Here is a 12,952-nt window from a genome sequence, read left to right on the forward strand (position 1 = left end):
CATGAGTCAGATCAGGTCCGAGGACTGGTTTGTCACGATAGATCTAAAATATGCTCACTTCCACATATCCATCCTTCCCCAACACAGGAAGTTTCTACGGTTCGCTTTTGGGGGAGAAGCGTATCAGTACAGAGTTCTTCCATTCGGCCTAGCACTGTCACCTCGCACCTTCATGAAATGCATGGATGCTGCTCTTGCTCCTCTGAGACTTCAAGGCGTTCGCATCCTCAACTACATCGACGACTGGCTCATTCTGGCACAGTCAGAGGAAATGGTGGTTCAACATCGAGATGTTGTTCTGAATCATCTAAGGTTCTTAGGATTAAGACTCAATGTCAAGAAGAGTTCATTAATTCCTCTACAGAGAACCATTTTCCTGGGGGTAGTATGGGACTCAGTCACGATGCGGGCACAGTTGTCTCCTGCTCATATAAACACCATCTTGACCACAGTAACGAGTATCAAGCTAGGCCAGGCCATCACTGTCAAACATTTTCAAAGGGTTCTGGGTCTTCTAGCAGCAGCGTCCAACGTGATTCCTTTTGGCCTGCTGTATATGAGGGCCCTGCAGTGGTGGCTCAGGACCAGAGGGAACCCATTTTGCACGATCAAAGTAATGCGCAGATGCCTTCGTTCTTTGGTCATGTGGAAGAAACCGTGGTTCCTGTCCCAAGGTCCTGTGTTGGTGGCACTGTGTCAGAGAAAAATTTTGACCACGGATGCATCCCTCACAGGTTGGGTTGCGGTCATGGAAGGCCGCTACACCAGGGGTCTTTGAAAGGACCATCATCTTTCATTGCACATCAATTGCCTGGAGATGTTGGCAGTATTTCTGTCTCTCAGACATTTCCTTCCGGACCTCAGAGGCCATCATGTTCTAGTGCGAACAGAAAATATGTTGGTGGTCTCGACAGGGTGGCCTGAGATCGCGCCCTCTATGCAGATTGGCACATCAGGTTCTTCTGTGGTCCCAGGGCAAACTTCTCTCAGTCAGAGCAATGTTTATTCCCTGGGACAACAATGTGGGAGCAGACATCCTGTCGAGGCAGGGGCTGAGGCCCGGGGAATGGAGACTCCACCCCGAGACGGTGGAGTTGATATGGAGGGAGTTTGGTCAGGTGGAAGTGGATCTGTTCGCCTCTCACGATAACTCTTACTGTCCGCTCTGGTTCTCCCTCACGCATCCAGCTCCTCTGGGACTGGATGCCAAGGTGCAGGCATGGACGAGCGCTTTTGCTCCCAGGGGTTCTAGAGAGGGTCCGGCGGTACGGGATCAGCTTGCTCCTAGTATGCCCCGTACTGGCCGGCCCGAGTATGGTTTTCGGACATCATGGCTCTTCTAGCAGGCCCTCCGTGGCAAATCCCGATCAGGAGGGACCTTCTTTCTCAGGCTGAGGGCACAATATTTCACCTTCGGCCAGAGCTGTGGAAGCTGTGGGTCTGGCCCCTGAGGGGGACCAACTCGTAAATGCTGGTCTCTCAACTGAGGTTGTCGAGTCCATCTTAAACTCTAGAGCCCCCTCCACGAGGAAACTGTATGCATTAAAATGGAATGTATTCAACTTATGGTGCAGAGAACATCAGTTGGACCCAGTTAACTGTCCAGTGGCTTCAGCGCCACCCACTTATAGTACGTTTCCTTCGTGGAGCTAGGAGGATGAGGCCTGTCATCCAGCCCAGGGTCCCCACGTGGGACCTGGCAGTGGTTCTTGAGGGGTTATCTCTGGCACCCTTCGAACCCTTGGATGAGGTGTCTGAGAAATTTGTATCTTTAAAAATAGCCTTCCTGCTTACTATTATGTCCCTAAAAAGAGTTGGGGTCCTGCAGGCGCTATCCGTTGCTCCCTCTTGCCTCGAGTTCACTCCTGGCAGAGTAAGGGTCATTCTTCACCCTAGACCCGGCTATGTGCCTACGGTGCTGAGAAATGTGGCACGGTCTATAATTCTTCAGGCATTCCATCCTCCACCACATGTGTCGGATGAGCAAGCTAAACTACATTTATTATGCCCGGTCCGAGCCCTGGAGGCCTATGTTCAAAGAACCTCGGGCAGAAGAAGTCGGACCAGCTACTCGTGTGTTTTGGGTCACCTAAGAAGGGTTCCCCTGCTTCAAAGCAAACTATCAGCAGATGGATAGTAGAAACTATTTCTTCAGCTTACGAGGCACGCAGCTTGCCTTCGCCTCTTCTGATAAGAGCCCACTCAACCAGAGGAGTGGCTTCCTCTAAAGCTCTGCTAGCAGGAGTTTCCCTTCAAGAGGTCTGTGATGCCGCAGGCTGGGCCTCCCCACACACCTTCATAAAACATTACAGTCTGGATCTGCCCTCTACACCGGGTTCACAAGTTCTCTCGTCTTGAGTGTGCCACATTGCTTCACACCAGGGCATATATCTCTCAGTGTGGCGCAGTGGGCATTTTGTTCCCCAAACTGTCAATTCTCGACGCAGCGCGAGTTCCCTCAAAAGGGAACGTGTCGGATTATGACTGTATCCCTCGTTCCCCGAGACGCTGCGTCCCTTGGCCACACTTCTCGCGCTCCTGAGAACGACTTGCTTCGACCAATCAGAAGCTGATGCTGTTGTGATCCGGCGTCCTTTTATAGCATCCGCATCACCGTCACAAGTGACGTCATGACGCAACACCAATCAAGATTGGACTAATTCCATACAGGCTTCAGACGCGTCACGCTGAAGGCATTCCCCAAAGTGTCGATTCTCGACGCAACGTCTCATTCCCTTCTCAGGAAACGAGGGTTATGGTCGTAACCCGAGATGTTTTTTTTTTTTTGTTGCACTAATTTGTTTGTTCATAAGGTGGCAACATAGCCCAAGGCTTGTTGTTTCACAGTTGTTTCACAGTTCACTTGTTGTTGTTTCAAAATAAACCGATGAGATGGTACAACAACAATGACAAACTACTGGAGATGGCAACAACAATAGACACCCGCATTGATGAGTGTTTGTGTAAAGAGATTTAGAGATAACATCTCTTAGCTTAAACAAGTAGCTACATATACATTTGTATCATTAATAACTTCTGAAAAGAAATAGTGCATATGAGCTGTGTGTCATCTGAAGGTTTTAGATCCAGTCTTTGTCATACACTGGAGCTGCTTTCATCAGTTTTGTGGTCTGTGTGAAACTCAAATGCTCTGCTCTTGCTCGGGTATAAAAAATGTAGGCTGTTGTGTGGACAGGACATTTTGAAGAAAATGTGGTCGTCAATCCCATAAACACTGATAGTGTTAGCATGGCATAAGAATGTATTCATGTTGAGATATCCTGCAAGAACCTGTGAGACCTGCATTACTCCACAATCAGACTTTCAGACAGCATTAAACAAGATAATTTAGCTTAGGCTGAAGCTCTACAGCACTCAGTGTAAATAATTTAACACAAATGGGTTTGAACCTTAGTTTGTTTAGTGGGGAGACCTGGGGCCAGGGTAGTAGAATGTGCAGGCGTGAAAACCTGAATATTTATTGAATGGGTTCCATTTGGTATTGAATAGCATGTTTACCTTGCAGCCTTCACAAGCACTGACACCATAGTGGTACCCCGAGGACTTGTCCTGGCAGACAAAGCAGGGTTTGTAGACACGAGGAGGGGGTAGAGGTGAAGGAGGGCTGGGGACCAACTCCTCAGAACTGGTGCTCTGAGTTTCAATGGCTATAGGGGCAGAAAGAGACAAGAAACATGACCGATTATGTTTGAGATGAAAACTGGCTTCAGACATGACTTCAGACTTGTAAGCAGTTTACTTGAGACAATAAATGCAATGAATAAAATGGTAATTGATACATACAATGAAAACAGCAGAAATAAAACACAAGTGCTCAACCTCTATGTAACTAATGCATGCTCGTCTTTTGGAAATAAAGCATGTTAAGTCAAACATACCAGCAAAAAGAATAATGTAAATGCTAAATATAAGCATACAGGTAGCAACGCTTGACTTGCATCTGACAAAAGTCCTGCGGCCATATGTATGAAACTTCTCAAAAATACTCTTAAGAATAGGCTTAAGCTTTGACTGAAGTGTCACTTTTTTTTTTTTTTTGTAAAAAGTAGGACATGTATAAGAGTAGGAGCTATTTATAAAGAAATTAAAAGCAACTTTCAACAAAGTCTAAGACTTAAGTGGTAACTGAGGTAGCACCTCTAAACCTCTAAATCAGCCAATAGTGAGTCTGGACGGGTAGTCACGGCAGCATGACACCAATCAATGAATGTAATAATAATAATAAAATCATATAATTATGAGACTGGGACATTTATAGTACAGTATATAGTTTGAATATAGTTATAGTTTGCAACTTTATTAATCCCACAGGGGGCTATTTCAATAGGGCTTAAAACACACAACATCACGGGCACATCCAAACACATAACCTATGTTAAAACATATTAAAACATAGATAAAACATAGATAAAACATAATACATATTACAGCATGCTTCAAAATAAATTCAATTTCTCATAAATACCTAATAAACAACAAATTAAGACTATTGGTGTTTGTGCCTTTGTGTGTTAGTTTGTGTGTCGTGTTAGTGTTTGTGCCTCTGGCACAAATAAATGTACATTTATTTAAAATATGTGTTTTGCATTGTGCAAAATTATCACAAATAAGTATTGATGTCATGGAATCCTTTTATATTAATATATGTCTCCTCATTTACAGTTAGAGCCATGATGTTAACATGAGTTCTATAAATGGCTCCAACAACTCCAGGGAAGACTGCAATCCTCATAAAAGTGACTTGCTTTTGCTGCATGGTTTGAAGGTCAGTTGAAAAGTCAATGAACTTCCTTACTATGTTTTAGTTTGGTTAGTGTCAAAATAGTGTTATATACAGTAAGACCCTGCTTACGAGGGGTGGGAATCTTTTGGTACCTCACGATTCGATTAAAATCGATTCTTGAGGTCACGATTCAATTAAAATTGATTCTCGATTTTGAACAAAATTTAGATTCGATATGTGTATATATTTGATTGTAGTTTTGTGTTACTGTTCTTATTTGACTGCAGTAGACAGTTTAATAGGTTTAAAAGTCTAAAAGAAAAAAAAATCCTACTGAATTAAATGTGAACCTTGAAATTTATTTGGTTTGTCTTCTCATTTTAGTCACCCAATTTTATAAAACAAATGCCCTTTAAGCTGACTACAATCATTACACAAAGTCTTTTGTAATAAAGAATTTTTTTATTTATTTTTGATATTAAAAATAGGAACAAAACATCAAATTACAAACAATAGGACAAATACAAAAGAAAAAATATACAAATTAAATAAACAAAATTTTTCAGGTGCAGTAGGTTTATTTAACATGTAGTAAGAAATACTACCGAAATTGAATAATCATCTGTAAAAACAAAACACTGTATAGTCTTCACTGTATGAATTAAATATAAATTGATTCATATTAAAGATACAAAAGTGATTTAGTCAAAAGCAGTATGTTTTTTTTTTTTTTTATTAATATTAATGAAACGGATGGCAACAGTTTGGCTGCTGTCCCTTTAAGAATGAATGCACGGATATAGTTACATATCTGATTTTCTCCCATTTGTTTTATTTCATGTCGGTCATTACATATTCTGTTTACATTGAATACTCCACAGTCCACACGATGTGCATTTTGACATAATTGTGTGTGTAGCTGTGAAAGAGAACTGAATTAGAGATCGCATGTATGTGAGAGTGCCCGTATTTCGTTCTGTGTCCGCCAGCAAGAGCACCGCGTTGAGTCCTTGTTCGTGGCTTATTGTGATTAACGTCAATAACTTTAAGTAGTACTGTGAAGTTACAGAAGTATAACACTTTAGAAAATTGATTTTTGAAATTTGTGAATCGATGTAAATAGAAGATATAGGGCCCTATTTTAACGATCTGAAACGCAAGTGTCAAAGCGCAAAGCGCAAGTAACTTTGTGGGCGGGTCTTGGCGCTGTTGCTATTTTCCCGGCGGGATAAATGACTCTTGCGCCAGGCGCAAATCTAAATTGGGCTGGTCTGAAGTAGCTTCATTAGTCATAGGTGTGGTTTGGGCGTAACGTGAAATAAACCAATCAGAGCGTCATCTCACATTCCCTTTAAGAGCAGGCTGGCTTTTTCTAAGCGGATTCCTATTATAACAGCGGTTTTGCCAGGCGCGCGCCAGGAGCGGTTCACAGCCAAGGAGAGCAATGCTCTCGTCAGGGACATTGGGGATGGAGAAACCCACCCAAATTAACTTCGGTTAAAAAGGCGTATGATAATTTGGGTAAATGTGTAAGCTAGATGTATGCTTTTATAATAAATTGTCTATCTATCTATCTATCTATCTATCTATCTATCTATCTATCTATCTATCTATCTATCTATCTATCAATCAATCAATCAATCAATCAATCAATCAATCAATCAATCAATCAATCAATCAATCAATCAATCAATCAATCAATCAATCAATCTATCTATCTATCTATCTATCTATCTATCTATCTATCTATCTATCTATCTATCTATCTATCTATCTATCTATCTATCTATCTATCTATCTATCTATCTATCTATCTATCTATCTATCTATCTATCTATCTATCTATCTATCTATCTATCTATCTATCTATCTATCTATCTATCTATCTATCGTAATAATGTATGATTTGCAAAAATGAAAACTGCTGCTTCTGTGTAATTGAGAGAATCAAAGTGTATGCGCGTTGTGCACACGCTACATTGATTATGGCCAAGCATGCGCCCTTAAAATAGCATATTAATAACATGCGCAACGCGCCACTGACTTTAAACAATTTTTTCCTGGTTAGTGGCGCAATTGTTTTCTAAACCTGCAAAATAGAATCAAGGAACGTTTGCGCTGGAACACGCCTCCTTTTTTTGCGCTGAACCGCCCAGGGAGCGCAAGTTCATTCCCTAGTTTAGCGACGTGCTTCTCTGGAGGGAAAAGCGCGCTTTGCGCGGGTGCAAAATAGGAATGATACATGCGTCGGTGTTCAAATTCAATTGCGCTGGGTGCAAGATAGGGCCCAGAATTGCAATTCATATATGAATAGATTTTTTCCTGCACCCCTACTTAGGCCTGTCGCAATAATCAATATATTGACTAATCGCACAATAATTGTACATGATCTCCATAGTTTTTGGTGACACAATATATTGTCATTATGATAATTATCATAATATATTGTCACTATTATGTTTACATAATGAATGTCACCAACAGCGGGGCTCGGGCAGTTCCTTCATACACAGAGCGGCCATCGACATGGTGAAAAGAGTGTCATTTGTCATTTATTCACTGTTCTGCTGCAAATATAAACGTCACAGCGCAAAATGGTGCACACTAAAGAAAAACAGTTTTAGCAGACATGGCCTGTTGGAAGCTTCTGTGTCTTTGTTCATATGGACATCTGACTGCTAGGGTTTGTGTTTTCAGCAATAGCGTGCACCCTTTCTTCACAGAGAAAAGAAGGACAGGGGAAATGGAAAATTTCCATAAGTGCCTTTTGTGCATTTGCAAGTGTGTTTTTAGGGCCTGAGCACCGATGGTGTGAGGACCCTATTGGAATTGCTCTGTTTATTTACTTGTTACTTTGCACTTTTTTTTTTAATAAAGTCAAGTCAAGTCAAGTCAAGTCAAGTCATCTTCATTTATATAGCGCTTTTAACAATGTAGATTGTTTCAAAGCAGCTTTACAGAGATAAACGTATAATTTAAGGTAACAGAGATTGTTTTGGCTTTATAGCGGTTCTTTAATAAAGTTATTTTCCAGCTAAAGTTAGTTTTGATTGATTCGCTTCCGTCGCAACGATCATTTGATATTAAATTAGGGGCCGCTAAGACGACACCATTCTCTCTACACAGGCTTTAAACGCAAACCTGTGATAAACGCTGATGGCGTTCACATGCGCATTAAGAATTGGTTCTATAGTTATGTGCATTTGAATATATGTGCGCAGGTTTGTAATTCCCTACAAACCAAGCCTAAACAAAGTACTGGTGTTTTCTTATAAATTTTGATACAGAATTTTATTTTATTTTTTCACTTCGGGGTAGGTACGCGAAACGAATTTTCCCGACAACGCTTTATCTGTAGAGTGGTAAAGGGATCCTCCACAGGGAGAGACTAGTTGGCACTTCAACACTGCGTTGTCATAGGGTCCAGGCGAAGGTCCTTCGTCAGATCTGGATACGGCCTGGATCCGGCAGGATAAAACCTCGGGATAAACAAAGACACTAAAATTAGCGTAGATGCCATTCTTCTTATGATGTAACGAGTACATCAGGATTTATGGGAAGTGTTCCCGGTTCCGGCTGACCTAATCTATGCAGCCTAACATTGAATTATAGAAGTCTATAATGTATTATGTGAATGCTGGGTCAAAGAGATGTGTCTTTAATCTAGCTTTGAACTGACAGAGTGTGTCTGCTTCCTGACAGAGTGTGACAGAGTGTGTCTGCTTCAATGTTAGGAAGACTGTTCCAAAGTTTTGGTGCTAAATAGGAAAAGGATCTACCGCCAGCAGTCGATTTTGATATTCTAGGTATTATTAACTGGACAGAATTTTGAGATTGCAATAGACGTGAAGGACTATAATGCGTTAAGAGCTCGCTTAAGTACTGCGGAGCTAAACCATTTACTGCTTTGTAAGTAATCAACAATATTTTTAAATTTATGCAATGTTTAATAGCCTGGTTCTGCAGTGTTGACAGAACCAGGCTAATATGGTCATACTTCCTGGTTCTGGTAAGAACTCAAGCTACTGCGTTTTGAACTAGCTGTAGTTTGTTTATTAAGCGTGCAGGGCAACCACCCAGTAAAGCATTACAATAATCTAGCCTTGAGGTCATGAACGCATTAACTAATTGTTCCGCATTTGTCAATGAGAGCATATGGCGTAATTTAGATATATTTTTAAGATGGAAAAATGCCGTTTTACAGATACTAGACACGTGACTTTCAAATGAAAGATTGGTATCAAAGAGCACACCCAGGTTCCTAACCGACGACGAAGACTTGACAGAGCAGCCATCAAGTGTTAGACAGTATTCTAGATAATTACGTGTGGGAGTTTTTTGTCCAATAATTAGAATCTCTGTTTTTTTTTTCAGAATTTAGAAGTAGGAAATTACTAGTCATCCATTTTTTTTTTATCAGCTCTGCATTCCGTTAATTTTGTGAATTGGTAAGTTTTGTTAGGTTTTGAAGAAATATACAGCAGAGTATCGTCAGCATAACAGTGAAAGCTAATTACATGTTTCCTAATGATATCTCCTAATGGTAGCATGTACAGATTGAACAGCAGCGGTCCTAGTACTGAGCCTTGTGGTATGCCATACTGAAATTGTGATCGATAAGACATGTCTTCATTTACTGCTACAAACTGATAACGGTCAGATAAGTATGATTTAAACCATGCTAGAGCAATTCCACTAATGCCAACATAGTTTTCTAGTCTATTTAAAAGAATGTTGTGGTCAATAGTATCAAATGCAGCACTAAGATTGAGTAACACTAATAGAGAGATACAACCATGATCGGATGATAAGAGCAAATAATTTGTGACTCTAACGAGAGCTGTCTCGGTACTATGGTACGGTCTAAATCCGGACTGAAAATCCTCGCAGATATCATTTCTTTCAAGAAAGGAACACAGTTGTGAGGATACTGCTTTTTCTAATATCTTTGACAGAAAAGGCAGATTCAAGATCGGCCTGTAATTGACTAATTCTGTAGGATCAAGTTGCGTTTTTTAACAAGCGGTTTAATCATAGCCAGCTTAAAGGTTTTTGGTACGTATCCTAGAGACAAAGACGAATTAATGATATTAAGAAGATGATCTATGAGTTCTGGGAGCCTCTCTTTCAGTAGCTTAGTCGGTATAGGGTCTAACATACATGTTGTCGATTTAGATGAATTAACGAATTTGCAAAATTCTTCCTCTCCTATAGCAATAAATGAATAAAATTTTTCCTCAGGGAGACTAAAATGCACTCCCTGATGCGATACTGTAGTAGACGGTTGCATGGTTATAATTTTGTCCTTGATATTATCAATCTTATAAGTGAAGAAGTTCATAAAGTCATTACTGTTGCGTTGCTTGGAAACTTCTGGGCTTGAAGCTTTCTTTTTCATTAGTTTAGCCACTGTTTCAAATAAATACCTAGGATTATGTTTATTTTCTTCTAATAGGGTTGAAAAATAAGCAGATCTAGCAGCTTTTAAAGCCTCTCTGTAAGTAATCGAGCTCTCCTTCCATGAAATCCAAAATACCTCTAGTTTTGTTTTCTTCCAGTTGCGCTCCATTTTTCTGGCTGCTCTCTTAAGGGCCAGAGTGTGTTCGTTGTACCACGGCGTTGGACTATTTTCTTTAATAAAATGTTTATTTACTACTTATTCAAGTTTCAAATTTATTTTTTGACACTTAATTTCCATGATCTAAGGAATTAAAAGGTTGTTGTCATTTGAAAGTGTGTAGGCCTACTTGCATTGTTATGCTGTTACTGTATATTATGATAATATATTCAGTGACATAAAATGGTCTTAAAATGACAATAATATCGTTTATCGCAATTATTTCTGGGACAATATATCGCACAACAAAAAGTAGTTATCGTGACAGGCCTACTAACTGTGAACTGATGGGGCCCAAGTCATCATCGGTGCACTGCTGCAATTTCACCAAAAAATTAAGTCAAGTCAAGTCATCTTCATTTATATAGCGCTTTTAACAATGTAGATTGTTCCAAAGCGGCTTTACAGAGATACTAGGATAGTAAAGTAACAGAGATTGTTTTGGCTTTATAGCAGTTCTTGAATAAAGTTATTTTCCAGCTAAAGTTAATTTGATTGATTCACTTCCGTCGCAACGATCATTAGTTATTAACTTAGGGGGCGCTAACACGACACCGTTTTAACAGGAAACTATACAGAGACTTTAAACGCGAAACCTGTGAGAACGCTGATGGCGTGCACATGCGTATTACCAGTTCAGTCTATTGGTATGCGAGTTTGAATATACTGTATGTGCGCGGGTTTGTAATTCCCTACAAACCAAGCCTTAAAAAACTACTTGTCTGGCCTTAACATTTTGATACAGGGGGCGCTGTTGGACACCGAGCATGTAGGACGTGTCTCCCTTTTGCTCCGCGAGTTTGTGTTTATTTTAACTTTTTAACACAGTTTCTTTTCACTAATTCACGCTTCTCACTCCGGATGAAAAAGTTTGTTTGCAAATAAACGGTTTTACCTACTGACTTTGTTTGGTACCGGTGGTATCTGTTCCTGCCTCAAGATCTGGACTGTGTCTTTGCCTGGTCGCCGCATCTGCTGCCTGTCACGTTGTGACTCTGCTGTGACCACCAACAAGCTAGCTCCCGGGGTTGCCTTCAGCCCATCCCCGCTGTGTTCTGCTCGAGCAGTGGATTACAGCCCGGTTACTGGCCAGGCTGCACTCCGGAGCAGCCTGTCAGCTATGCGGCTACTGTTTATGACCTTCCTGCTGGCCTCTCTGCGGCTCATGTCATCTACGGCTCTGACCATGGCACTTCGATACATGTCCTTGCAGCTTCTCAGATTCAACCACCGCGCACCTCCTTCACTGGACATCACCTCTACTCTGCAATAACACTGTCTTCTTCGTCGTCGCCCTTATATCCACCGAGGCACCCGTCGCAATCTTCTCTACTACTTTAGTGCCGAAAACAGTATTCAATCTTTCTGGTCCGGCCATAGTTCACTCCAGCCTGGACACCGGCGCAACAACAACATCCGCATACGTCATCCGCGTACTCTTCACGTGACTTCATCTAACCTCCTGCCCGTCTCAACTTCCGCCACTTGGATTTCACAACAAAAGCCTCTTAAGACAGCGCTATTCAATACAAGATCACTTAACAATAAAAGCCTGCTCCTCTGTGAATTCATTATTGACAATAAACTGGATTTTCTCTGTCTTACTGAAACCTGGCACAAACCCATGGACTACATTGCATTAAATCAGACCACCCCACCTGGATACTCCTTCATCGATAACCCCCGTCTGGACCGGCGAGGAGGTGGCATCGCAGTCATTCACCGCAGCGATATCTCCATCCACCCCATCCCCATCCCGGCTGTATCCTCATTTAAACACTTGGCTTTCAGACTTCCTGGTTCCCAATCACTCACTGCTGCAGTCATCTACCGCCCTCCCAAAACTTGCCCATCATTTCTTTCTGATTTCACTGACTTCGTAACTCAGCTGTCCTCTATTTCTCCGTCCGTTCTCCTCATTGGTGACTTCAACATTCATATAGACTCTCCGGCAGCAAAATTCACATCTGACTTTTTGGACATTTTAAAATGCTTCAACCTCACCCAGCATGTCACCTCACCCACACATAATCATGGACATATCCTGGACCTGGTCTGTTCCACACCCTCCCTCACCATACATAACCTTTCATTGACCGACCTCACAATTTCTGATCATCTGGCCATCACCTTGGATATCATTACACCCTCTCCTACCGTCAAACACACAAGAACAATTACATTTCGAAACCTGAAATACATTAGTCCCATCTCTCTCATCTCCTCCATATCCCATGCCATCTCTACTTCTTCGCTTCCCTCTGATCCGATTGCCTCTGATCTAGTCAACTTCTACAACCACACACTCTCCACCTGCCTCAACCAAATAGCCCCCCTTAAAACTGCCTCAGTCTCCTTCTCCACCTCTGCACCTTGGTACACCCCAGATCTTCACATTCTCAAAAGACAAAAAACTTTGTCTTTACAACAAACAACTTGAAAGGATCCATAAAAAATCCGGTCTCACTGTCCATGCCCAAGCCTACAAACACGCCATAACCACATACAATTCTGCTCTCAAAACTGCCCGGTCCAACTTCTACTCACAACTCATCCACTCAAATTCTTCAGACCCTCGCACACTATTCTCC

The 12,952-nt window shown here is 41.4% G+C and overlaps 1 protein-coding gene across 1 annotated transcript in view; it reads right to left on the reverse strand.

Annotated features, from left to right (window-relative positions):
* The window catches only part of LOC308696899 (retinoic acid receptor beta-like), a gene marked incomplete at both ends in the record, with an annotated part of 373,837 nt that overhangs the window by 207,608 nt on the left and 153,277 nt on the right, over window positions 1-12,952 (reverse strand). Inside the window, one exon of the mRNA XM_081375840.1 lies at window positions 3,520-3,668. Coding sequence (XP_081231966.1) covers window positions 3,520-3,668 — 149 coding nt within the window. The remainder of the gene's footprint in view (window positions 1-3,519; window positions 3,669-12,952) is intronic.

This window comes from Scardinius erythrophthalmus (assembly GCF_964197995.2).
Source record: "Scardinius erythrophthalmus genome assembly, chromosome: 10".
Lineage (NCBI taxonomy): Eukaryota > Metazoa > Chordata > Actinopteri > Cypriniformes > Leuciscidae > Scardinius > Scardinius erythrophthalmus.